A 27,761-nucleotide genomic window follows, 5' to 3' on the forward strand; every position below is an offset into this window, starting at 1 on the left:
CAGAGCGGGCTGGGGATAGTCATAGGAGGCAAGTGATGGGTGTCCCCCATGCGAGAGTGTGACATGCAGACATAACCCAAAGAGATCAGTTGAATTGCAGAGCTAATTGTTTTGAAACGGCCTATCTGAAACTCTTTATTGTATTGTTTTTGTTAATCCGCCAATCTGACCTAGCTAGAATTAATCTGGTTTTTGCTTGGAAGTGAAGGGATCAGACTGTCAAACACATGAAAGTGCACACACACACACACACACACACACACACACACACACACACACACACACACGCGCGCGCAAACGTGCACGCACACACGCACACGCTGGCTGAGTGGAAGGAGGCAGCGCATGACTTTGGAGGATTCTGGGTGGTCTTTTGGGGGGAAGAGCAATTGTAGAAGCTTAATTCTTTCCTCCTGCACAGTTCCTCTACATGTTTGCACTCTTGTCACTGGCTTTCACCGCAAGCACTATTAGGCATGCATGCACACGCGCACGCCGCACACTCTTGAGCCGCATATGCCACAAGGTCGTTGAGACTTAGTCAGGTTTTCACGCCCGGCCCATTAGGGAGCACATGCTGCGGAAAGCATTCATAGATCTGGGGGGGCTTTCAAAGAGGTGTGGAGAAGAGGTGGAATGCTTTTTAACCCATTCTGACCTGAGATCAGATTCTAAAAATGTCTTCTACATCCTGACAGTTTTCAAAAAATAGCAGACCTACAAGCTCGTAGCGCGCCACTTGGTGGCGCGCTATGAGCTTGTAGATCTGCTATTTGTCAATAGCTAAAGCATAACATAATGCTAACACCAAAAGGGGTTCCCGCCCAAAATGGGTTAAGTGTCGACTCGCTGCTCTTCCTACTCGTGGTCCCCCCGCAGCCTCTCGTCAGCTGTCATTACTTTCGACAGCGTGGCATGCATATAGCTGTGGGCCATTCCAGCGGATCCCACACAGCCGGGACCCCTTGGGGACGACAAGTCCTCATAAATCGTGAGCTCACGCAGGCACCGTTCCCACTATGTTCCGAGTATTGTTTTTGCTATATAGAGCGTTAAATTGCTTCACATCCCTCTGGGGAAATAAAAAAAACTAATAGAAACATTTCAATAAGAAATGTGTGATGTTCCAAACGTTGTCAAACAGATTACTTACTGTACTTTAGCCCCATGTGATGAGCTGTTGTACCAAACCAAAAATTAACTAACGAGTTGCTTGTGGACAAACATTTCTATAATGTGGGCACGTATGTCTGCATCTATGAAAGCATCTGTTACAGCAGTTGAGCAAAGGACACATGCTTGCATGAACACATGAACACACACACACACACACACACACACACACACACACACACACACACACACACACACGTGCGAACACATAATAAATTGATTCAACAGAGATTTCACTGAATAACAAAGCTCCACATGACATGACTGATGTAAGGAGTGATACAGCCTGAAAGCTCTCTCATCTTTAGACTTAACGTTTAACCACATGAACCCTAGCATCCCTATTCTGGGGGTAAACATTTGACAAAAATAGCAGATCTACAAGCATTGTGATGCGTTGTGAGCTTGTCGAAGATAAGATCCACACCAAGATAAATAAAATAAATACAATAGTTATACATCTGCATTGATGCGTCTGAACATTGTGTATGAGGTTCAGATCCACCAAACTGTGTTTTTTAAAAGTTTTGTGTCCAAGACAGACAAATAGGTATGGGTAATCTACAAACTCACTGATGTAAATGTGTTTTTGACAACTTAAAATGTAAGAGCGAGAGTGTGCGAATAACCAGAAATGTATTTAACTATTTTAAATTGAATACATACCAATCCGTGATTTAGATTCAAGCTGAATTCGGGGAGCCAGCTTAGGTTAGTTTAGGAGCCAGTTTAGGTGGTTCGGGCATCTGGTTAGGATGCCTCTCGAGTGTCTCCCTATAGGCCCTAGGCCCTAGACCAGTGGGGCAGACCAAGGATGAGATGGAGGGATTACATCGACTCATTGGCCTTGGAACGCCTCTGGATCCCCCAGAAGGAAGTTACTAATGTTGTTCTGGAGAGGGAAGTCTGGAGCTCTCTGGTGGAGCTGTTTCCCCCTCGACCCGACTACGGATGAGCGGTTGAAGATGGATGGATGGATGAATTCTGGGAATCACAGTTTTAACACAACAGAGCTACTGGAGGTGTCACCAAAAGGACTAATAAACTGGATGTTACACAATGACACTTTAAATATAGGGGGGAGAAGATGTGACCCAAGGCTACTTCTATTCTTTACTGCTGGAATTTACAGTATATCATTCAGGCTCAGTTTAACAACATTAACACTGGCATCCCCATTTATTTTTATAAAAATCAAATCCCTTTCTTTTTCCAATTATACCCAGTCTACAAGCTCATAAACAATGCATCGCATCATGATGCGGTGTGAGCTTGTATATCGTCATGATGTGCCTTAACTCACTCAGTGCCACAGGACGCCTTTGGACGCCTCCCCTTTATGATGACAATCAAGGTTAGAAAGGATTTATAGAAACTCAAACTATATGCAATATACTTGTGATCTATCTACAATCTATACATGCTCTGATGCTCACAAGTTTACAACTCCCCGCAATGGATGATTCAATGGATGTGAACTTGTAGATGGGCTGTTTTCACTATTTGTCATACTGTACCAACAGAGTGAGGGGAAATCTTCCACCCCTGGAACTCAGTCATGACTGCCTTACTTTTCTGCTGTGCTCTTCCCCAGTTCATCTCATCTGTCTGCAATCTGCACTGGTACACTTTACAATTGAGGCATTTAACAGATGCTCTTATTCCAATTGACAGGAAGGTCAGGGGAAGGAAGGATTACCATTTTGTTAAAGAACATATGCACTTTTTGGAAGATTATTATAGCCACTGTTTCAAATATCATAGTCAAGTACTTTGTGATCCCAGGATTTGGCTATTTTGGGAGATTTGCCTAATGTAACTCTATGTAATGTAATTCTTCATAATAAAAACAGTATATTGTGTCACTTGCCAGGGCAGCTGGGAACTAAATTAATCTTGTGAACTGGAAATCTGAAAACCCACCATCACAAAAACATTGGCTGAATGAACTTTCATCTTATTGTACTGAAGCAAAGACTTTGTACAGTGTCAGCAGAAAACCTGCAATAGTATATGTAAAAAAACAAGTCTGCGTCTCTTTTCTGCATGCTCTTCCTTCAATAGTTCCTGCTACTGTATGTTAACCACTTAAACCACCCTCAGGCTCTATACTTGACCTGACCTGAGTTGGCTCTGTACGTGGTGCGCTATTACTTACCTATAGAGGGTATGCGCTGCGCATGCATAGCGGAAAATCGAGTTTAATGCAATCAGACTTTTCTGTTAGGATGTATGGGCTGTCAAGGCCAGAAAGTCGTTTTTTGCCACTCAGTAGGCATTCCCGCATAACTTCCGGCCTGTTCCGTGAATCATGCTGATGTCACATTGTCACGCGCATACCCTTTATACACCAAATCCATTTAACAAAAATGGCAGATCTACAAGCTCACATTGAGAGACACTGTGAGCTTGTAAATCAGCTATTGGTGTACGTCCCCCCCCTCCCCAGAATAGGGATGCTAGGGTTCAAGTGATTTTAATGTACTCCCTAATATATCCTTACAACCACACTAAACTTAAACCAACCATATTGATTCCTACCGCTAGTCTCTCTGTCTCTCTTTCACTCTCTCTCTCCCTCTCTCCCCCTCTCTCTGCCCTGCCCAGGGTCAATTAGAAAAGTAGACAGATAAAAAGAATGGGTGTTCACTCGTCCTACATGGGGGGGCAGGCAGGATGCCGGTGACTGGGGTCGTGTAGAACAGGGGAGCCATTGATGCGGTGCAGGGGGACTCTTTTGAAGTGCTATCATGTGAAGGCTCTACGGGCTGCTGTGCTGATATTTGCTGCTGTCTGCCTATGTGCTCAGGTCTGTGGTCCTGCTGCTAACAACAGGTGCATCACTGGCTGGGAGAGCAAGGGGTCAACCTGCGGACGTAGTTGCATCTCCACTGACTGTCCCGTGAGAAATGGTACCCGCAATGCAATCAGAGGCAGTTGAACAAACCCCCATGGGGTTAAAGCAAAGTTATATATGTTATTCTCCTGGTCTATTGTTAATCGTGCCTGTCTCCAAACCTGACTTATTCAGTTGGAATGGCTAGCCGTGAAAGTGTGTTCCATCTTCCGCTCTATACTTCCTCATTTCCCGCGGGCAGGTGAAGTGGTCCTGTATCCCACAGTCTCCTCCTCCCAAGCCCACACGGCACCACAGCCTGATGGGAGAGATCTGCCCACTTGCGCTGTCAGTGATGGCTTAGCGGGGGTCTGGCCCCTTTTGAAGTGTGTGCAGCTGTGAATTCCTTTGAGGGCCACTGACAAGCTTCCCCTGTGCCATTATAGCCGTCGTTCCACTGCCCCCCCCCCCCCCAGGGGCACAGAGGCTGGCTCTGTTAACCCCCCAGTCCACACGCACGCACTCACAAACACCATATAAGCCATACACACCTCAACCCCAACCCCCTCCATTCAGACCCTGGAGTGTGCCACTCCACGCGGACAATGGCCGGCTTCATGGTTGTGCATGCCGTTATCATACACAAGTTAGGGGAAGGTAGTCATTAGTCTTGTTGTAGCTGCTCAGTCCAATAAAAATGATTGCTTCACTGTTTGATCCCTGAGGTCACATCTCGCAGACAGGCTCTTCCAAACAGTCATTATAGTGGTTACGGCCACTTATCTTAAAAAGGAAGATGTTTAAGATTCTGGGGCTAAAAGAGCGGCTTTGTACTGTATGTGACCGCCCAAGAATGGCATGGTGGTGATATTGTTTTTGACTGACAAAGGCACCATGAACTTCAACTTCAATGGCTGAAATGACTATGCCTCTTCATCTAAAGAAACATGACAGAGTTTTACAGGAGACTAATGGCTAATCAATCTGACAAAGCATTTTTTAATATGCGCTATTGCTAGTGGGAAAACATCTCAAACATAGAAAACAGGTATGGACAAGGGTTACTGGAAATGGCCAGGGTTCATGGCCATATACCTGTATAGCGTGTCTTGGAGACGTGACAATCACGTGACTAGACGTGATATCACAATGCGTGACCATACTGTATATGGGGACATTCCTGTATATGGGGATTGGTGAGTGACGGGGAGAGTGACAGGGATTGTGGGTTAGGTGTCAAAAAACGCAAAGTTTCATAGTTAACTGCGACCTTTGGTCGCAATTATCCCCCTACTATTTAAATATACAAAAGTTTTGTTCAATTGTCATTGTCAGTACATTTACCATATTAGCATTTTTTGCCACTTGACCGTTGACTGTTGAAAAGTTTGTGATCTTGAGCAACTCAAGTGGGACACACACCACACACCACACACGCTCCATTGAAAGCGTCCTGTGTTACATTGATTGATTGATTGATTGATTGAATAGTTTATTCGACAGAATGTATAAACGGCAACAGAGTACAGTCAAACACTCAGTCGAAAATGTATAGCACCAAAAAGGTCCAAGCGGTCTTGTTTCCATTTAGGCCCTATGCAATCAAATCATAGACATGACATGAACAATAACAACAAGATTCAATATCATCATAGTAAAAACAACAAAAGTCTATAACAACAGTACAAATAAAAACACTGTATAAACAGTGTGTGTGGGGGGGGGGGGTGATCATTTCCTCTCCCTTGGGCCTGCTGAAAGGTGGATTTTCAGGCCTGTTTTAAAAATGCAAGTGATTTGCATTTTTTGAGGGAGGGGGGCATTCCACGCTTGGGTGGCGGTGCTGTAGAAGGAGAATTTATCCGTTTCTTTTGAAAATGGGTGGTACCAGATCGTTGTTCTCGCTCCCTCTAGTATTGTGGCTGTGGGTGTTGCTCACTTTTTTGAGGTAGTTAGTCAGGTACTGTATGCGTGTACTGAGGGCAAGGTTGCATTTACAATTTTGGCCATCAAGCCCATTTTTAATTGCTTAACTCTGTCTTCTTAAATCTGCCAGTTTAGACTAGCAAAATGGGTTGGTAAAAGGTGGGTCATGGGCCCCAGGCCGAGAAATAGTCGAATTAGTTTGTTTTGGGAGTTCTAAAGCTTAGACTTAAGTGACATTGTGATGCTGGCGAACCAGGAGGTGGAAGCATAGTCAAGGGAGGGCTGAATTAGAGCACCTGCAAGAGTCTTGAGAGCACTTTCGTTGACAAAAGAGGAAATTCTGCCCAGGAATCTTGTTCTTTGATTTTTTACTTTTTTGATCACCATTGTTACCATGCTTTCACCTGACAGTTTGTTGTCAAGATTACAGCCCAAGTATGTAATCTCTTTTTTGCTGGAGATTACTATGTCATCAACTATTACCTTGAAATTATTTACTTTGACCTTACTGTGGGAATGTTTGGATCCGAAAATAATAGATTCTGTTTTACCAAGGTGTAGCGAGAGTTTGTAAGCCATGTGCGGATTTTGGTATGTTCGGAACTGAGGGCCTCCTCGACTTACATCTTGTCCTCGTCCGAGATCAGGAGTGCTGAGTCGTCCGCGAACAAGAACAATTTGCAGTTGCAGGCAGCATTCATGTCATTATTGTAAAGCAGAAACAGTAACGGCCCAAGTATGATTCCTTGGAGAACCCCGCAGTTCACTGGGAAGGACGAGGACATGGTTCCATTGATGTCAACCACTTGTTCTCTTCCCTCCGGGTAGGATTTCATCCAGTTTATTGATGAGCTATCAAAACCCATCGCCTTCAGTTTGTCCAGTAGAATTGAATGATTTACCGTGTTGAACGCCTTTTGGAGGTCCAGCTTGACCATGCCACAGTATTTGCCCGAGTCTACCTCACGTTTGATGTAGTCGTTCAAATACAGTAGGCATGTGTCAGTGGAGTGGGATGTTCTGAACCCAGATGGGAATTCAAACAGCAGCTTACGCTAGGCGGGGTAGCTGTTGATTTGTTCTTGAATTAATCTCTCTGTATCCTTTGAGATGGAACAAAGGATGGAAACAGGGTGGTACTTGCCAGGTTCTAATTTGCTTGGTCTGGATTTTGTTGCTGCATCCTAATTGGTTTTTCTGGGTGTTTTTTGTTTGCCTCAATGTTCTGATTTATGACGTTCTTTTTTGCTTTTGTGACTAGGTTGTTTACTACATTTGGTTGTTTCCTGCAATTTTCAGGTAGATGCTCATTTCTGTTTTTGTTGTGCTCAGAGAAAGAGTTTATTTCTAGTTTTATTGCTTTTTAAGATTTCTCCCGTCATCCAAGGTTCAGCATGGGCTTTGACCCTTACCACTTTTATCGGTGCAATGATATCAAGTACAGATAAAAATACAGGTTTGAATAATGACCAGGTTTGTTCGGCCGAGGTGCCATTTAGAACATCGGTCCAGTCCATTTTCTCAAGAGCAGCTGAAAGGGCATCACTGGAGTAGTGTTTCATAGATCTGCATTTGATTATCGTGTGACCATAAACTACCCATGTATGTACAACCCTTGCACTAATTTCTATGTCATGAACAGTTACAACATATATACCAGCACGGCACCTGGTACGCACGCACGCACGCACGCACGCACGCACGCACGCACGCACGCACACACACACACACACACACTTCTTTCTCTCATCTCTTACTTTCTGGATGAGGACTCTTAACATCTGGTAGTGTGTCTCACCTGGGAAGTAGGACAATGCAGGTCAAATAGTAGGATGTATTATTCCCACACTGACATGTCATGTTCACATCCAACACCATCCCTCAGCAACAGATGGACCTCAACAAATGGACAACCCAAACTAATTGCCCCAAGTGGGATTTAATAAATCCTTTGAGCTTCTTCCTCATCTCTGCACTACCTTTCCACTTTATTTATTTAGAGAGCTCATGAGTGTAAAAGGGGAAGTGGGCAGTCATTCTAAAATATTTCAAAAGGAATGCACCTTACAGACAAAGCAGAACATTGTGGCCTATTTCACAGTCGGTGAATCTGTAATGGAGCCTCTAGATAGAAGTTACATGCAGATCATTTGCTGTCTGTATTGCAGAATAAGCTGTTTTCAATGACTGAGTGCACAACCTTATGCATTAAGGAGTTTGGGTTCTGCCCTATTTAATGGATAGCGAGTTCATTCTTAACTGCTTATATTTGAGCAGGTCGAGTAAGGGAAAGTAGGGCCAGCTCAGAAAGTGGATAAATAGCTACCAATGCATTGATGACACCAAGGTATTAAAGACCTGACTTGCATTTTCTAATATCTTTCACAAATCCATAATCGCTGCTTGCATAACTTTTCAGTGTTATGTTATGAGAGAAGTATGAGTGGGACCTACGCTAGCTGTCTGTCTGCCGACATATTCATTTCCCAACAACATCTCTTTAAAGGCAATATCCAATATCCAGTGATAGCACTTGTCAATGATGTTAGGTTCTTAGATTTGTCCTCTTTGCTGTAGTACTGTAATTATATGCTAACCATTTGAATGCTTATAACCATCTTTTCATAAAAAAAAAAATCACTTCATATTACAAAATCAGTTTGTAACTTTTGTTCATTGCAGACTGCCGATTGTTGGTAACTTGTAACTTCTGTCCCCATAGCAACTGGGTAATATGTTTTAAACTACTGATTGATTGATTCAAGTATTTCTTAACAGATTGGAGAATTACAGTACATTTCAAGCACAACTCATTACAAAACTGTTAACTGTGGACGACACCATAAAGCATTACACTTGTTTATAATAGGGTCCACCATGTTCAATTCATCATAAATCATACTAGGCTACTATACTGTAGCTGCATTAATTCATCCTGCCTATGGTTGTTACCTGTTAGCATAGTTGCACGCAGTCAGGCTGTAACACACATTATCATAAGGCAACACTCAATTCACCTTAAAACACTTAACAACTTTCAACCTGGCATCCATATTTTGCTCACAAAAACATTGCTCCTACGCACCTGTCCCAGTGCACTAGGGACCTTTTTTCTACAAAGCTCACACAAAGTCAAATCACTCAATTGGCAGATTTACAAGCTCATAACATGCTGCAATTGTAGATCATTGCTATTCAGTGTACAACCTAGTATATAGGGCACAAGTGGTTAAAATCAATTGAAGCACTCCAGACTAGCCTAGACTAGAAGAGTTAACAATATTTTGCTGATGTGGTTAACGGCACATTTCCTCTATTTTGAGGTATCATCTTATTTTCTCTCTCTGTCTAGCGTCTTGCTCTAAATGTAGCCACCAGACTATAGCATCAGTGTACAGTATCCTCATCAGTGTACAGTATCCTCATTAGTGACCCACATTTGCGGTTGGTGTGGACGGATGAATGTCAACGTGACAGAGTGAGTGGATGTGTGATGGTTGCTGCCAGCGTCCTCTGCTCGTGTGGCATTCATGTGATGCTATATTTTCCCCTGCCCACTGCGTGGCTCCGGCAGCACTGTCACTGTGGTTCCAGTAAGGGGCAAATAATGCCGTTAAAGGAAACGTGTGCATATGTTTACGCAGGCAGTTGAGTGTCCTGACAAACCCAAATCTCTCCGGTGAAAACCAGACAGCAGACGTGCTGAGTATGATCTCATTTTACCGGCACTATTCTGCAGTCATCCTTCGGTTTCTCTGTCTCGCCAGTCTTAGTTTTTTTGATTGATTGATTTTCTTTTTTACTCAAATGTCAATCCGGCACACGTTTGTGCATGGCAGGAGTTGGCTATGGAGGCTTAGCAGAAGGTAATGGGGGGAAAGAGACTTTTAAATTACCACAGTAAGAGAAAAAATGAATTATTTGCTTGTGTAAGTTGCTATAGAAATCACAAGTAGGTCCAATGTGGCGTACAGCAGAGGGTTAATCAACCATGGGCCCCCTGGCAGCCCGTCTGGATCTCACTCCAAATGAGTTTGCAGACCTGATCGAACTTTCCACTACCTCCACCAAGCTTCCACAGTACAATTATACTACAGCCAATGGAATCTAGCCGTGTGGAATATGTATGGGAATAATAAGAGACTAATGTTATAGAGTGTCATTGAGTTGGAGCTGTACACATTGATTCGGTTTCCTTAAAAGAAAAAGTCAGTTAATCGTACAGCCTGTAAAATGTTCAGGCTTAAGTTGAAGGAAGGTTTCCGGCATATTGACGTGAGTGATGCTTTCGTTTGATTAAAGGAGAGGAGTTTATAGTGAAGGCAGCGCTAGACTCGCTCCCAATCAGAGGTTAAATGTTCCTTGCCCCTGCTGCTGCTACGCTCGTTTGTGGTCAGAGCAGGCCAATTACCATGCATACCACAAGAACTACAGCATCCCACCACGGGACTAACCACCAGTCACTGCTTGTTAGCCTCCGCTCTGGGTCGCACTGTGATTATCTGTCATTCTACGTACAGCAGGCCTCTGTGCTGGATTGCTTCCTCACTCCACCGCCATCTCGTATCATCGCTGTTTTTATTCGATTTTAAACGCAGTTTGATGCACGGTCTATCGTAGCCTGCTGTTGAGCTCACCGCTTCAACACGTCAGCAATTACACTATCCCTCAAGGAAAATAAAACAGAAAACATAGCATTGTTGCCTCTGCTGAGGTCTCAAGCAAATCTCTCCGGATCAGTACTTATTTTGTGTGTGCTCATCCAGAACCTCAGGTTGGCTCAGCTTTCATCACTGACCCCAAATAACTGAGCTCTGGGCTCTGTAGTTCATACATAATATAAGATTATATGACCCCTTCTGCAGCCCTTAACTTAAATGTGTTTTGTTTCATAGTGCGTATTAGAACAAACAAAGTTACATCATTTTAGAAAACACCAAATGGACTATACACAAAAAAGACCACCTTGTAACATAAAACTATACACAAACATACTGTACAAACAAAACAACCATGAAACAAATAAAAGAGAATCCTTATATATAAGGCTGGGAGCTATGGTACCCTAAGAGAAGAATCCAGAGCATGGGAGATTGCCTATCCGGGGTCGGAAACTAACTATGACCAGTTTTGGAGCCATGATATGATAAGCCAAGGTCTTTCATAAACCTTGCAAGATAATTTAAGGATTTCAGGGCTGGAGGGATTGCATTCCACAGAGTAGTGGCTGTGTAATAAAACGCATTTTTCCCCTTGAGCGTCCTGAAACTGGGGGGAACTAGATCATAAGAACTTCCTCTGGTTGAGTACCCATGAGCATCCCTTACTCTGGGCAGGTAGCCCAGCAGGTACTTAGGAACAGAGGCATCTATAGGATCTTGAAGACCAGACACAATGAGAGCTGAGATACTCTCTCCTCCACTCTTAGCCACCCCAGGCTACTAAAGTGGGTGGAGGTTAGATGATACTTGGGGTTTAATTTTAGTAGTAACCTCACAAGCTTGTTTTGGGAGGTCTGCAGCTTTGTTTTCAATGGCTTAGAGATACCTCTGTACCATGAAGTACAAGCATAGTCAAAGTGACACTGAATGAGGGCACCAGCCACGGTCCTCATAGCACTGCTGTTGACATAGGGGGATATGCTGCCCAAACATCGAGTTCTCTGGTTGACCTTTGAGATGTACATTAGTCTGATGTTAACTTTACCTACGGGCTGCTGTTGATGAACATTCCACAGTACCATCTGTTTCTCTTAGTATCCTACTGGGAAAGTTGTACCCTGTTGATGTGGAGGTTGTGGAGACTAGTGTGGCTGGCTGATGTGATCTTGGAAATGCTCTGAACCCAGTGTTATCTGGGTGAGGTGGAAGGTAATAAATATCAACCAAAATCTGTTGAGGAGCTTGAGTGAACCACGACAGTTAGCTCACACTATCTACTTGCCAATTCCCATGTATAGCACTGTCCCTGAGGAGGGTCAGATTACCACGTGACCCCTCTTATACACAGAGTCCTCTAATACCCATAAAGTTGGGTGAGAACTTTGACCAGGAGAGCAACGCGTGCAGAGATGCACGCTATCTCCCACAGAATCCTTCTCTGGTGAACGGGCACCTTGACCAACCAGCAGGGGTCTCTATAGTGCAATGATCCCTCGGCAGCTTCCCACCCGCCAACACTGTCCCCCTGGCAAAGACGGACTGACACTGCCAAGAAGTGAAGCCAGATCCCTACAGTCACAGTGGTTGACAGGCTCAGTGGTCGCCTCTGTGCACATATATGAAGCTCTGAGCCAAACAAATGAAGCTTTGGAAAACTGACCCACAACAGGAAATGTTTATGCACCTTCTGGAAAGGGGAACTACAATTATGCTCAAAGTCTAATTTAAAGAATTCATTATTTCGATTACAATTGCAATTGTAATCGGTTTGAGCTGTTTGAGGTGGAGTTGAGCATTATGCATACTTCAATTTAACTCTTCAAAACCACATGCTGTCCCGGACATATGTTTTGCATTGTTGACTGAATTCTGTATAACAATAATCACTTGTCTTGGGTCACTCAGTGTCACAGAAGGCTGTCTGTGTTGCGCCTTGCCCTGAGATTTATTTTAATGAAGAAAAAAAAGTGCAGAAGGTCCTGGGTTCGATTCCCACTGAGGGCGCTGGGGGCGTGTTCTCTCCGCCGCGTCATCAGTGCCCATACCCGAGGCGGGGTTGGCGAAAGAGTCTCTCTGTGTGGAGTTTGCATGTTTGCCTCCCCCTGGCCAACCGGGGCGCCTGATGGAGGGGAAAGGAACTGGTCGGAATAACGTGTTCCTTCCACGCGCTACGTCCGGCCGAGGAAACTCCCCCTGTCAGGTGAAAAGAAGCAGCTTGGACTCCTCATGCATAGAAGGTAGCATGAGGTCAGTCTGCTGCCTCCCCGCCAGGTTGACAGACTGCCAGATCCTCACATGGTTACAACAAGATGGGTGACATTGTACAGTCTGCACCGGCACTGTCCGGCAGCCTATGTTTGTCTGTTTTCATGTCTGTGGATGGAGACTCTCTCCAAACTCTGGGCCAATGGGGCCATGGGGCCGATCTGTTGTTATTGACAAACTCTTTACTTTGAGTATACTGTATTTTTCACTGTCACAATGGGACTCTTTATCTCCAACAAACACCCTTTATCTTGTTTGGGGGAGTGAAGTATGTTAATGTGACAAGTTGACAGGCATAAACTGTGAGTTCACCACACAGCTTAAGTGTGTTCATTGCTCACAAGTATCTATATTGTTTTGTGTTTGATTGGAGTGGGTGAAGGCTGAGTTGGCCTGTGGCCCAGACATAAGAGAGGGACTTTCCCCTTGCCGATTTACATGGTCTCTTTTATAGTATCATCGCTGTCGGATGGAAACCTGTTCCAATGGAGCCAACGTATTAGATCCAATGTAAAATGTAACTTTCATTGGTTCAATATTTATAAAACCAACAGAAAGAACACTTTCATCTACACTTTTTCAGAGTAGCAAAAATAGCTGAGCTATTTTGTGTGACACTCTTGCATGATGAAGCAAAGGACATTCATTTATGAAAAAAGCAAAAAACACAAAAGGTGTGGTTTTTACACTGCCTTTGTTCCTTTGTTGAGTCGACTTTTTGTCTCTTGTTAATGTTTTAGTTTTTTTTTTAACAATCCATGTTATGAACAATATGGCTTGTTAAGATGTAATGTACGAAACTATTGTACAGTAAGGCTGTCCCCGAACATTCGGGTTCGAACCTTCACTCGTTAGGGTTGGCACTCGAATCTTAATGAATGGGCTTGAACCATTCGTTTTTTTAATTATTATTTCCCCCCCCTTTTTTAACTCGAAAATATTTCTCGGCGAGAATGCGATATGCATAATAAGAGTACTATGTTACATGTTTAGATGTTACTAATAATCAGGGGGGCACACAACCGATGCGCCAGTGCGCATTCGTCGTCAAAATGTTTTCTGCGCGTAGATCAAAGGCATGCAAGGCGCATTTGCGCACCAAAGCTGAGACAGTTATGTAGAGAAATCTGACAGGCATTCAAAAGGAACTCAAATGTGATGTTAATGTCCTGTAAGTAGACTTAGAAATAAAACTTATTTTGAAGAGGAAGTTAGTGCACAGGAAGTCCGTTAATTAAGCTACTATGACACTTTTTAAAGTTATGTGCTCCAACCTAGGGCTAGGGTACAGCCTTATTGTACAGTATGGTGGGCATGTGTCAAACAAATTATATTCAAGTTAGGCGTGACTGCACACCTGTTGAGCACTGCATGCACAACAGGTGGCCATCCCCACTTCAGAAAGAGCCTCTGTCCCAGACAGTTTGTTTTATGTGCTTATATCCATGTGCCTGTCCATGTTTGATTACAACTAATACAGTGCAAGAAAGCACACGCTGTCACGCACGTCCCAACAGGATTTGAAACACGTGTAGGATAAATAAATCGAGTACAACTAAAAAGACAGGGTACCGGAACAACGTAAAAAAAAAAAAGCTGACGGTGTTGTCATTCGAGTCCTGTCTTCATTTCCTTTCTGTGTTATCCAGAGCTCTTATCTGATGACATCGCCGTTTCAGCCTCTAAAGCTCATTATGCCAGATTGGCACCACTGTAGAGGCGGTGATCACGCGCACGTGTATACGTGTCTGGCGTGCGCGTGTATGTGCAAGCTTATGTGCGTGTGCAGGATCTTATTCCTACAGCCATGGTCACATGATACGCCATATGTCTTGTGAAGGCTTGTGGAGCATCGTGTATGCTATGCACCTCCATATTAAAGTGGGGGTGCTACCGTGCTATGCATGCTTTAAAGCAGCAATCAAGAACTTTTTGTGCATCTGAGAATAAATTGTTATTCTGACTAATCTACATGGTAGAATGTGATGATACTCAGTGATGTATCCCAAGGTCATCAGGGTTTTGGGTCTCTCGAACATCATACCCCTCACTCAGGTGACCCAGCCGGGGTGATCAAGTCCGGACTTATGTCCCAGTATGCTACTCTCAATCAGTCCCATTAGGGAAAAACCAGGGCCACACAATCCGTTGCTCCGGAACTACTCTGCCAAGACTGCGAGAACCAGATTCTGGCGCGTGGAAGGACTAGGTTCTGTGGGTTGATTCCTGTCCGGGCCCCTCCTACGTCTCACCAGGTCCACTCCTGCTCTCACCAGACTCCCAGCACCAGGCACTTCATTCAGGAGTGGTGGATTATAATGGCCCTCCTAAAGGCCTCACCAAGGGTTTTTGGGCTTCCTCCTCACAGAGGACACAGGCTGGGGGCGCTAACCCATACTGCTCACCCAGGTGCCGTCTACATTCCGGCTGTCACCCGTCTCTCCGGTGGTCACCAGACTATACCTGGTTGTCACATAGTCTATTCCTATGAGTCACTATAAATGGAAGAACTACTATATAGTAGAATCAACAGTGTCTCTATTATTGGAAACACGTCATGCGGTTGGAGGAACATGAGCTATGGGAATCACACAGGTGAACAAAATCATGATTCATATTTATTCATAAAGGTAATCATGCAGTATGTTTGGGTTTGACAGGAAGTAATTCAATTAGATTTTTAGGGATTTTCTTTTCTTTTTAAACAAACCTCTTTATTAAGTTCCAAACAGACAGAGAGGGCAACATGTAGTCAAGACTAGTATAGCCTCGGAAACCCAGACGTTTTTATTTCCAGGGAGAAAAAAAAAAGTCTGGGGCCGAGTCCACTTCAATTCGACATAGAGTAGCGCAAACGTTGATCACTCTCTGCTGATTTCTGATCGTCTGCACCTTTGTTAAATTGACGCACACACGCACACCTGTGCACACACACACACTCCTCTCTTTCTCTGTCGCTCTAATTAATTAGTCTCATATACTGTATTGTTAAGAATGCACTCATTATGACCATTGATAAGCTCTTGTTGAGTAATGTTGATTTAAATCTGAGAATGTGCAAATGTAATCAAATGGACCCGAGAATGAATTTATTATAATAAAAAAATAGTAAACCCACTCACTGACCCACTGGGAACAGACCTGCAGGGTTTGTAGTATACAGTAGAGACAGTGTGACATACTTTATATAAAGTTCCAGAAATCGGTGCGCATGTGTAGAACTGTCTGCCTGCCTCCTATCCACTGCTGTGCAGTATTGTATATCCTTTTCATCTATTCTACAACGTGATATTCCCCCAAAGAAACATGACTGAGTGAGCGTCAGTACTGACAACGTTAGTAGAGAGTGAAACAGGCAGCATTTTAGGTTGAATAAAAACATTGTCTGAGTCTATAAATGTGGTTATGGGTCTTATATGAGTCAAAAGCGTTTACTGAGGGCTTATCCATAAGCGCGGCCATACAGTATGACATGGAATTACACGCTGTACAATTTAATTTAATCCTATTTGTTACACATTAGATGAAAGGTCCCTTTAGGTAGTAATTGAGGCTGTAATAACAAAGGGTTTTTGGCCGTGACCTGAATTAAGGATTAAGTGAAACATGACTGAAATGTGCATTGCATGGTATAGCTATTGGGACCAAAGTGTTTGAACTTCACATCAGATGAATCCATTGTTAGGTCCCCTTCAGCTTTTTGTACTTTCTTTGTCTTCCGGAACATCATGTCAGAACCTCAATGGTATATTTTCACTCATCATCAGACATTTTGTTTCATTCTAGGATTTACAGGTCGTATATGTGAAGTGTTGTCTTGAGTGTTTGCCCGAAATCCATATGCACAGCTTCCAAATCCAAATCCACAATCCAAAAGCTATCTAATTACTGTGCCTACTGGGCAGCAGTTCATTGTTATGCTGATTTGACTGATATGAACATAGTATTGACTCAGATTTCCAGTGATATGTATTTTCAGTCTACATACTGTAGAGTAGATCTCTCTCCCTCTGTAGAATGTGTGGGGTGTTAGTGTTATAGCACAAACCACAGGCCAGGAAGCTACAGTATACACAACAACTTGTTGGAGTCACTAATATCTGCTTGATTATCTATCTATCAGATCTATGATCTATCATAACATATAGGCCTATTGCAACAGAGATGTGTTTATTTTGTGTGTGTGTGTGTGTGTGTGTGTGTGTGTGTGTGTGTGTGTGTGTGTGTGTGTGTGTGTGTGTGTGTGTGTGTGTGTGTGTGTGTGTGTGTGTGTGTGTGTGTGTGTGTGTGCGTGTGTGTGTGCGCGCGCGCGCACGCGCATTGTTCCTATCACCTTATTCTTTAATCACAATGTGAAGCATTCTCTCTTTGCCAGCTGTTTGCCCAGTTGTTATGACTGGGCCTCTGGTCAAAAAATACCAGTGATTACATTTATACAGGAAAGACTTAATCTCCTTACTTGTCAGCAGCTCAGAATCCCCAATACTTCCCCCTCTTTGTCTTTTTTACCTTTTCAGACATTACGCTTGAGAGATTTAGTCCCATGTTTTACTGCGGTGGACCCAGGACAGGTGCATGAGTTTTGCTGTCTAATTAGAATTGTGTTCCTTCAAGGTTGGCTTTTGATCTTTAGATTAGAAGGTATTTGTCTATTTTTCTAAAAAATGTAGATCTAACAGGCTGCCCAGTGCCCACTATAAGAAAGCTACTGGGACGGCTATTATCTAAAGGAGCCCAGAGCCAAATTAGAGAGATTGTGCATGAATGGGGATTAGTACAATATGAGGCTAGGTTAGCATTGCTCTTTGATCAAGGCAGATTATTTTCGTGTTACTGTTGTACTCTGGGCCTGGTAGCTAACTGCTTATACAACACAACAGTAGCCTAAAATACCAGGCACAGACAGACAGACAGACAGACAGACGCGCATGCAGGCACACACACGCACGCACGCGTGCACACACACACACACACACACACACACACACACACACACACACACACACACACACACACACATATACAGACACACACACGCCAAATCAAACATCTCCGGCAAAACAAATATGAACACCGCAACTGCCAAGATTTTTCAGATGAAAGGCAATGATGCCTATCCATTGATTAATTTTCTTGACTAACTCCTAGATTTGAACCCTGTAATGCCAGCTCTAAGACAAAGCCCAACTCAATGTCAGCTTAAATCTGGACAACCTAACAAAACAAAGCATGACATATGGAGTGAACTTGCATTCTTGAGCATTGTTCCCATGTCACCAGCATGTCACCACATTGGCTTGTTTATATCCACAGTACTTGACTAAACCTCAAGCAAAGAATCTGCTAAACCACCACAGTTTCTTACATATACAGAGCATCAGGACTCAATCCCAACCCAAAAAGAAAAGAAAGAAATCTGCATTTAGCCACACTTTGAAACAATCTGTTTTCTATTGAGGCCTCTCCTCTATTCCCTACGTGGCAACAAACCACCGTTTTTATCCAGCTGCTAACAAAATGAAGTTAGTGCTTTATGTGAAAAATGATTATTTATGGCTCGAAAACCAGAGCTTGAGTGTGCATCATGTACGTGCGCAGTCACGGGTGCTTGCAGGCAAAACTCGGTTCAGACAGTTGGTTGAAAAATTGTGCGTGCGTGCGTGCGTGCGTGCGTGCGTGCGTGCGTGCGTGCGTCTCATTGAAACTGAGTGGGGACTGTACTATGGTCCTGCTTCAGCCTTTGGTTTGCAACAAGCCTCTATTAGATTAATAATATACAAAAAAGTAAGAGTAATGTAATAATGTCATGTAATAATTGGTGTTGTCTATAATTGACTTAATCTTCTTTTATATTTTAACTGTACTGTGTAAGCATGCTCAAATACATAGAAATAGAAATAAACAAGAAAAACTATTCTCACTAATATTGTATATCTGTTCACTGGATTCATGTTACTATACATGTGTGTGTCTTTGTATACATGCATTTGCTGTATATTTACAGTAAGTTGTACAGGTATTATACAGGACTTGTGGCTGATGCAGCACATGCTAATTTATGTAAACACTTTCATGAGCCCGACAAAGCACTAATGCATTGCTCATGCCGTCTTGAATAAAAGATCCTTGTTTGCACTAAATAATCATTTGGGCCCGGGTGTGTGGTTACTACCACAAAAATGTGTGGCCTATTTTATCTCAAATTACTTTCTTGTACTTGCCAGCACCTCTTGTCCCACGGTATTGTAAATACTGTGTGCTAAGCTTTTGTTTTATGGAGCATGTGTAGTTCTCCACATATAACCTTTATTTAACCAGGAAGTCACATTGTGATTTAAAACCTCTTTTACAAGTGAGTCCTATAGCCAAGACAGGGCCAAAGTAGTATAAAACAGCAAAAAACATGTTTTAGGCTATTCGCTTTTAATGACTGAGAGAATTATTACACTTGTGAAATAGGAATTACCTTTGCTGTAAATCTTTCAGGGACATTTAAGGGAGTGAGCAGCATAACATAAAATTAATACCACTAGTAATAAACATAAATATCATTTGAGTACTATATTTACTAACCTACTTGTTGGTTTATTTGTTGTTTCCAACTTAAAATTGAAAAAAGACTAATGTGAAATAAAATCCAAAAGGAAATTCCTGGTGTATTGTAAAATAAAAAAAATAAGAATAAAATAAAAAGGGGTTTCAAGATTTATTGCATGGTTAGTAATTGATTATTGTCATTGCAGATATAGAAAGTATAGGCTAATGTGGGAATAAATTAAACTGACATTTCCATGGCATCATTTTGACATGATGTGAAAAAATCTGAAAAACATACTGTAATAGGCCTATATGTGCTCTCACTGCTCTGGCAAAATTATTAGCCTACTGGCAACTAATGAGTGAATACAGGTGGGTGTCAATGACGGCTGAGTAAACCATGTAAATACCCTCTATACCCTCTATACCAGTGGTTCCTTGAGGGAGTTCCAGGGGGTCTCCAGCTAAATGATAGTTTGTACACATTGATTTTACAATATAAATTTGGGGTCCCAGAGATAGACTAATGCATGTCAAACTGAGGGTCCCTGAAATTAAACTGGTTGAGAATCGCTGCAAGAGCCGTAAAAAATATTCTCTCATGGGGGTCCTTGGCATATATTTTCAAATGGGTGTCCGCAGGCTAATTCGTGTCAATTTGGGGGTCCTTGACATGAAAAAGTTTGGGAACCACTGCTCTGTACTTAACTTGACCCCGGGTCCGCTCTTACGCTGAAATTGTCGATCTACAAGTGTTGTGTTGTCTCCCAAAGCACTCAAAAAAGTCCCTGTATTAAGCCCCTGCCGTGTGTGTGTGTGTGTGTGTGTGTGTGTGTGTGTGTGTGTGTGTGTGTGTGTGTGTGTGTGTGTGTGTGTGTGTGTGTGTGCGTGCGCGTGCGTGCGTGCGTGCGTGCGTGCGTGCGTGCGCGCGCGCGCGCGCGTGCGTGGTTCACAAAGGTAATGTAACACACATTCAGATCAGTCGGGAGAAACGAGGTGACAGATTTCTGTGTTGACAGCTGCAGTATTATATTAAGTGTGATAAATCTGATATACGTTTGTGTTTCTCTCTTTAACCACTTTAACCCTGGCGTCCCTGATTTGGCCCGTATCATTATAGGTGAAACACACACACACACACACACACACACACACACACACACACACACTAGAGCTTTCCAAAAATGGAGGGAAAAACTAAACAACAAAAGGAATTACATTCTCTGCACACACAGACAGATAGCGAGAGACAGAGAGAGAGACACTTTTGGGCTTCAGATCCCGAGTCTCTAATTATAAATGGGTGTCAGTTACGTACGTGGCATGAAAGCTAGGCAGGTTGGCTTTAAACGGGGAACGAGGAGTGAAGTATGATCGGCGGCGGGGGGATGAAAGGTGGCCGCCGCAGGTTTTCCACGGGCGTCTAGTCGCCAGCCCCCGGCGGCTCCCTCAGACCCCCAGCCCCCGGCGGCTCCCTCAGACCCCCAGCCCTGGGTGTTTGTGCGTGTACACTGTGCAGTCGCCAGCCCCCGGCGGCTCTCTCAGAGCCCCAGCCCTGGGTGTTTGTGCGTGTACACTGTGCACACGTACGAACAAGAAAATCCCTGTTAAGTTGTCTTGTGCCACTTTGTTGAGAGATGCACCGTCGGCATGCAGAATGTGGCGTGGACGTGCGAAGCCCCTCAAAGGAGAGGAGGGAGTGTGGAGTGTGTGTGTTTGCGTGGACATGCGAGTGTGTGTGTGTGTGTGTGTGTGTGTGTGTGTGTGTGTGTGTGTGTGTGTGTGTGTGTGTGTGTGTGTGTGTGTGTGTGCGTGTGTGCGTGTGTGCGTGTGTGAGGTTGGCCGCTAGGGAGGGCTCGGGCGGCCCCTCTGTTGTCAGGGCCAGACGTAGTGGCTCCCACGGGGCCTCTGAGACACAGAACCGCCCACTGTCCTTCATCTGCGCAGGTTTATTTGACCTCTGAGCTCTCACCTCGCGCTACACCAAGTTAGCCTAGATGGACAGAGCGATGGCCAAAGTCCTTTGATTAAGAAACAAAAAGCGGCAAAGGGGGCAAAAGAGGATGAAAGAGGTACAACGCGTCCAAGGGGCCACGGCACAGAGAGGAAGTCAACTAGAGGAGTGAAGCGAGTCTAAGTGAGAAAAACTTGCAACAGCAGGTTAGAATGAGAGTCAGACGGGAGGTTGAATGAATCTGCGCTGGGAGCTGGTTGAAGACATCCAGACATGATTTAGAACAGGGCCAATTGACCCTTGCGGGGTCAATTGGAAAGCATACAGTTAAGAATTTCAGTTCAAATTAAATTCATTACTGTGTGACATTTAAACCACCTTCAACCTGGCGTCTCTATTTTGGAATGTCATTATTCTAAAAATGTTTAAAATATGTATAGCCGATCCCCAAGCTCACAACGTGTTACAATGAGCTTGTTGATGAACTATTTTCACTTTTTACATCCCTTTGCAATGGGGGGGGGGGGGGGGGGGGAGTTGGGGCAACAGCCATAGGCTATGGCTGTTTGGGGGTCCTTGGCATGGAAGATTTGAGAAAAACCTTAATTTAGAGATCGGTCAGTGATTGTTCAGCCTGCTCTTCATTCTGTGACTTATCGATAGAATGCAATTCTGATGACATGCAAATGCATATTAACATACATTTAAAATATCCCAGTGATACTGACATGAATCACTTGCTCTGTTCTCTCCATTGCACAGGACTGTGGGTTGATTGTGCAGCCAGGTAAGCCTTGTGGCCTGCAGCCTCTTCTGGGGTCTAAGACATCGGGCGAGTCCCAGGATCCACTTCGGCCTTGCACCTCTGGGGATGTGCCAGGTTGGTTTGTCTATATCCAAAACACTATAACACTGTCTTCACTGTGTGTGTGTGTGTGTGTGTGTGTGTGTGTGTGTGTGTGTGTGTGTGTGTGTGTGTGTGTGTGTGACACTGCATGTGCATGCGTGCGTGACACACATTGTTTTGTGCGTGGTGTTCTCTGGGTACAAAGCCCTGCTGCATGTGGGTATGATGGCTTCATCTATTGGCTAGGCCTTTTGGAGGATTTAAGCAGCTGCTTCACTTTGACCTTTGATTTAAATGCAACAGGTGAGTTGTCAAGCTGTGCTGTAAAGTTTCAATATCCTTCTCTGCGGGGAAGAGGATTGACTGTCAGTCCAGAAAGCTTTGTGCTCTAGAATTAGAATTATTATACTTCTTGGCAAGAGTTACTCAGTGCGTGGTGTTTCATTTGCCACGCTCCCCATGATTATCTGCTGCCTGTCAGGCCGTCTATCAGCACAAAATATGTCTTAACGTTCTGTTTCACCTTCTCCGTCTCCCTCTTTCTCTCATGCCCTTCACTCACAAGGCCATTGGGTTGTCCCGTGCCTCAGCTGTGCCGATAACCGTACCTGTGATTGGCGAGAGATAAGCTGGCAACCCGAGGGCTGCTACCACCCTCTGTTGGACAACAGCCAGCTGCAGGAGTGCATGAGAGACAAAAAGGTGAGGGGCTAACGGTTCAGATTATTAGCACAGCACAACAGTAGAATGACATTCACACACTTCTGCTTTGTTAGACACATAAGGTGGCTGCACACCGGCCGCGTTTTTCGGAAAACCGATGGAGAAACGCCGCTAAAAATCCGAATTCGCATCCGATTGTGGAGACCTTTACCGTAGAAAGCAACATACGTGCAATATACATGGTACATACGTGGATACCTGGGTAGTGGGTTCATAATGTACCCCCCAACACACACACAGTTTTTTTTCGGGAATCCCAACTTATTTGAACTGTACAAATGGAACCAAATGTGTCTATGAACCAAATGTGTCCATACTGTATGTACTGTACATTCCCGGAGTTACAGACCCGCTAAGAGTCCATTTGGTTCCTATCTATCAATTAGTTAGCATGCGAGGACTCCCTGGAATCTGCTCTATAGGGCGCCTGGTGGTCCCCCACACCTCATAACCAGTGCTGTACATCAGCTGGTTGAGTAATACAATGCCCCTGTTATGGTACTTCTAGGATAGTGCAACTCCCTGACATCCCTGCAGACTCTGCATTGAGTTGGTCCATGACTTCACTCTCAGCACTGCTTACGGGCAGGTCACTCTCTTAGCAAGGGGTACAGTTAACATCAGGTACTAACTAGCCGTAGCCGGTAGCCAGATGACTAAAGTGCTATCCGGGGACCCGAAATGTAGCCAGCTTTACAGCAGTGCTGTAAATCCCGATTGGCTAATGCCTTCCAAAGTTTGCAGGATTGGTCCGTTTTGAACAAAATGCCACAAGTCATGAACACAGCGATTTTTGTGAAATTATGCATGCACATTCCCACTAGGCAGAGAGACGAAATTACACTTTAAAGTTTTCAAATCAGCCTTTTATAGCGCCACCAGGAGGCTGACTAATGTGAAACACATTATTTTATATTATCAGTCCTAGACGCAAATTGATACACATGATCTTTATAGTAATGTGATCAAGAATGTGATTTTTTTTTTAAATATTCTATTGTGGTTGGCTAAGATTAACATATTTTTGAACAAAATGCCTTAAATCATGAACGCAGCGCCCAATTGCTGTGAAACTTTGCACACACCTTTGCAATACGTGCATAAACGTGCCTCCCGGTGCCAATATAATAGGACAATGTTAAAAGGGAGGTAATAGAGCGTCGCAGTCCCGCCCCCTTTCATGACGACGACAGGCCCGGAAAATAATTCCCCATTCATTTTTCCCATAGACGTTTCAAAAAGTATGTATTTATTTAAAGACCTTTTAAGCCTCAGACAAAGCCAACTCTTGTTGTGACAAATCATGACAATAAACAAAACGTTTTGGGCCGATCAAATAATTAGAAAGAAGGAAAAAAAGGGCACACTTTTGTTTTTGTTTTTCTTCTTTCTAATTATTTAAATAAATACTTTTTGAAACGTTTATTGGAAAAATGAATGGGTAATTCTCTTCCGGGCCTGTCGTCGCCATGAAAGGGGGCGGGACTGCCACGCTCTATTACCTCCCTTTTAACCTTGTCCTATTATAGCGGCACCAGGAGGCACGTTTATGCAAATAAATCACACTTGTGTGAAGTGAGGGGCGCCCACTGTATTTATATCGGCCACATGATGAATTACATCGTTATTTAGTGCCATAAACAAACATTAAAGACCATAGTCCAAGTCCATAGACTTGGCTGCCAAACGATTTACATCATAAGTGCTTTAAACGAACATTAAAAAGCATCAAAATGCATGCCCCTCCTTTACTCCTACACATTTTGTCCAAACATTCCTGACCTGGTGGAGACCTGGGAGCACTTTTTCTGTATTCTGTATTTTGCTTGAAATTGAAAAACAGAAAAAACATCACTCCCTACAGAAGACAGAGCCAAGCCAATAAAATAATTGGTTCAGGAAAGTGGCACAGGTTTGATGCTGAAGGTTACAATACTGGGCGCTGGGGACCCCTTTGTGTATACAAAGCACAAGCCATGGCCAACTGCTCTGGGAGTGACTTAGCCAATATACTGTGTATACCCTGAGTTTGGCAGAGCCGCCATTAGTCTGTGGAGGAGTCGCATGTACAGCTGCGGCTACTTCCAAATAGTTCAGAACATTGGCGTTAATATAGAAGCCAGTGGGAATCAGTGATAAAAACAAAAGATCTAATGGTGGACCTCTGTATGGGAACGGCGTGGCTCCAGTGTGGAGCTTGGACTTCATGTGGCCAGCCTGTGATCATATCAGTCATGTAAAGTATGACATATGGCTCTGGGCATGGTTTCAGGCTGAAACCTTGCCCAGTATTGTTGGTGTGGGACATGATGGAGCATAAATCCAGCTTTAGGCTCCATTACATTGACATCTGAATCCATCATGAAATTAAAGTTCAATATTTCAAAAAGTATAACACATAATATGTGGAAGATATGTGGAACATATACACTGTATTAAAGAAATGTGGAGCTGATCGGTCCAGCAGGATGCACGATTAGCTCCGGACATACAGACATAGACAGTTGGACTCCTGCAGAGCTATGCCGTAAACGCAACATCAGAAGAAAGTTATTTACAGTTGTCTTGTGTCTGTCTGTGTTGGTAGACGACAATGTTCCCATCCTACCCAACCTACTCTAACAGTAGTTCACAATGGCCTCTTATTAAAGCCAGACTGGATTTTCTTCTTCTTTTACACTTGATTTAGTGTTGATAAGTAGACAGGTTTTGAGAGAGTTGATGGGCAAAATATGCATTTGAAGCTCCAGGCAGAATCCGTGAATGTCAAACAGAAGGCAAATGGAGTAAAAAAAATTGGCCAACCGAGTTGAAAGGAAGATGGACAACATGTAATGCTTACATAGCGTCACATTGCGAGGCGTTGTGAGCTTAGATAGCAGTTGTTTGGCTTTTACAGGTTTCAGACTCAGTAATGAGATGGTAATACAGTATGTCTGTCTGTATACAAAGCTTGCTTTTCATGCATAGCCTTTCCTCTTTGTCACTACCAGGCCAAGTCATGGATCTAACACTAACCTATGCCAAAGGACATTGTCTAGCATACTGCTTCTAGAAACTTTGATAGGCTTTGGCTCTAAGCACAAAACTCTGAGCCACAGGAGACACATCCATATGCAGTACTATGTTGATGTGTAGACATGTGAGTTTGGGGGAATTTATTTTTTACAGTTGTCGTGAGGGATTTTCTTTTCTCACATATTCTGATTTAAGTTGTGTCCAGACCACAAAAGTATTGCGCGCACCGTGCTTGCGTGCGTGAGTGACGGCAGGCAGTTGAAAGGTCGAGGCGTGGAGCCCGCTTCCTTCTGGCTTTTTGCATTTACACCTCTTACCTCTGATTATCTGAACAAATATATTTGAAACCCCTGTAGCACCTTCTGCAATCTAGTCTAGCCTTCCCTCCCCCATCCTGCTGCCAGAAGGATGTACAAGATTGGGATGGTAGAGAAACAGGACACTAAGGACAGAGATGGAGGAGACTTGCAACACAGGTCCAGTGGGCAGAGCTCAACTGAAGAAAGCTAGCCAGTTGAAGGAGGAAGAGAAGAAAGCTGTACAGGAGGAAGAACAGAACACAAAATCAAACCAGGGATATTTTGATTGATTGAATCGTTTTCTTTGTCAGGTATGCGAGTACTGAGGGCAATTCATTGGGCACTGCATTTACAATTAATTGCTTAACTCTGTCTTCTACCCGGAGCCAGTTTAGACTAGCAAAATGGGGTGGAAAGAGGTGAGTCATGGGCCCAGGGCGAGAAGTAGTCGAATTAGTTTGTTTTGGGAGGTCTGAAGCTTAGTCTTAGAGTTTTGAGAGCATTTTTGTTGACAAAAGAGGACATTTTGCCCAGGAATCTTGTTCTTTGATGTACATTTTTGATCATTTTTTGCTTTCACCTGTCAGCTTGTTGTCAAGAATACAGCCCAAATATGTAATCTCTTTGCTGGAGAGTACTATGTCATCAACTTTAACCTTGAAGTCATTTACGTTGACCTTACTCTTACCAATGTAGTGAGAGTTTGTTATCGGTAAGCCAAGTACGGATTTTGGTGAGTTCGGAACTGAGAGCCTCCTCGACTTGTTCATTGTGTTTTGTCATTACAGTGACTGTATGTTGTTGACGCACTATCCAGACAGTTAGCATCCGGTTCCCCCAAGCTTATGGTTTATCTGCAACAATATCTCACATAACACGCAACCAAGGATCCTAAAACAGACCCAAATAGGCGTTGCATCTAGCTGCAGTCCCCCTATTGTGAAATTGTTAATAAAAAAGAAAATCGACAACATCTACTGTACAAGCTCACAGTGTGTCACAACGTGTTGTTGTGAGCTTGTAGATGAAAGTAAAATAAATACAAATATAAAGCTAATGAACTGAAATGAAAAATTTAAATACTAGAGTTTTGGGTCGCTATGCAACCTTCACGTCTAGAGTTTGGGCTGCTAGGTGGCCCTCGCATCGATGTCACACCATTGATCTGACCGATATGCTCATACTCTATTAAAATGTTTACGGCCTGAAAATATGCATATACGGGCAAGTTGGGCATGTTACGTTTGTGACATACACCCAACGTTAGCTGTCAATTCTTAACTGATATATTTTTATTGTTTTTATGATTTTTTACCCCCCTTTCCAATTGCCCTGCAATCTCAATACTTCTTTGGTAGGCTATGCTGTTTACATTTGCTGTTTTACATGCATCCAAGTCAAATTTTGCAATGAGTGATAGACTAGAGCATAAATTAATTTACTATTTATTTTGATCCTGATTGACTGACATGATGAAAGACAGCAACATCTTTGAGGTTATTATTAGTTGTTAGTTGCTGCT

The 27,761-nt window shown here is 43.5% G+C and overlaps 1 protein-coding gene across 1 annotated transcript in view; it reads left to right on the plus strand.

Annotated features, from left to right (window-relative positions):
• Positions 1 to 27,761, plus strand: part of cped1 (cadherin-like and PC-esterase domain containing 1) — a 107,076-nt gene that overhangs the window by 65,320 nt on the left and 13,995 nt on the right. Inside the window, exons 15-16 of the mRNA XM_079494737.1 lie at positions 22,115 to 22,232; positions 22,765 to 22,901. Of these exons, the coding sequence (XP_079350863.1) occupies positions 22,115 to 22,232; positions 22,765 to 22,901 (255 nt within the window). The remainder of the gene's footprint in view (positions 1 to 22,114; positions 22,233 to 22,764; positions 22,902 to 27,761) is intronic.

The sequence above is a fragment of the Electrona antarctica genome, assembly GCF_951216825.1.
Source record: "Electrona antarctica genome assembly, chromosome: 23".
NCBI lineage: Eukaryota > Metazoa > Chordata > Actinopteri > Myctophiformes > Myctophidae > Electrona > Electrona antarctica.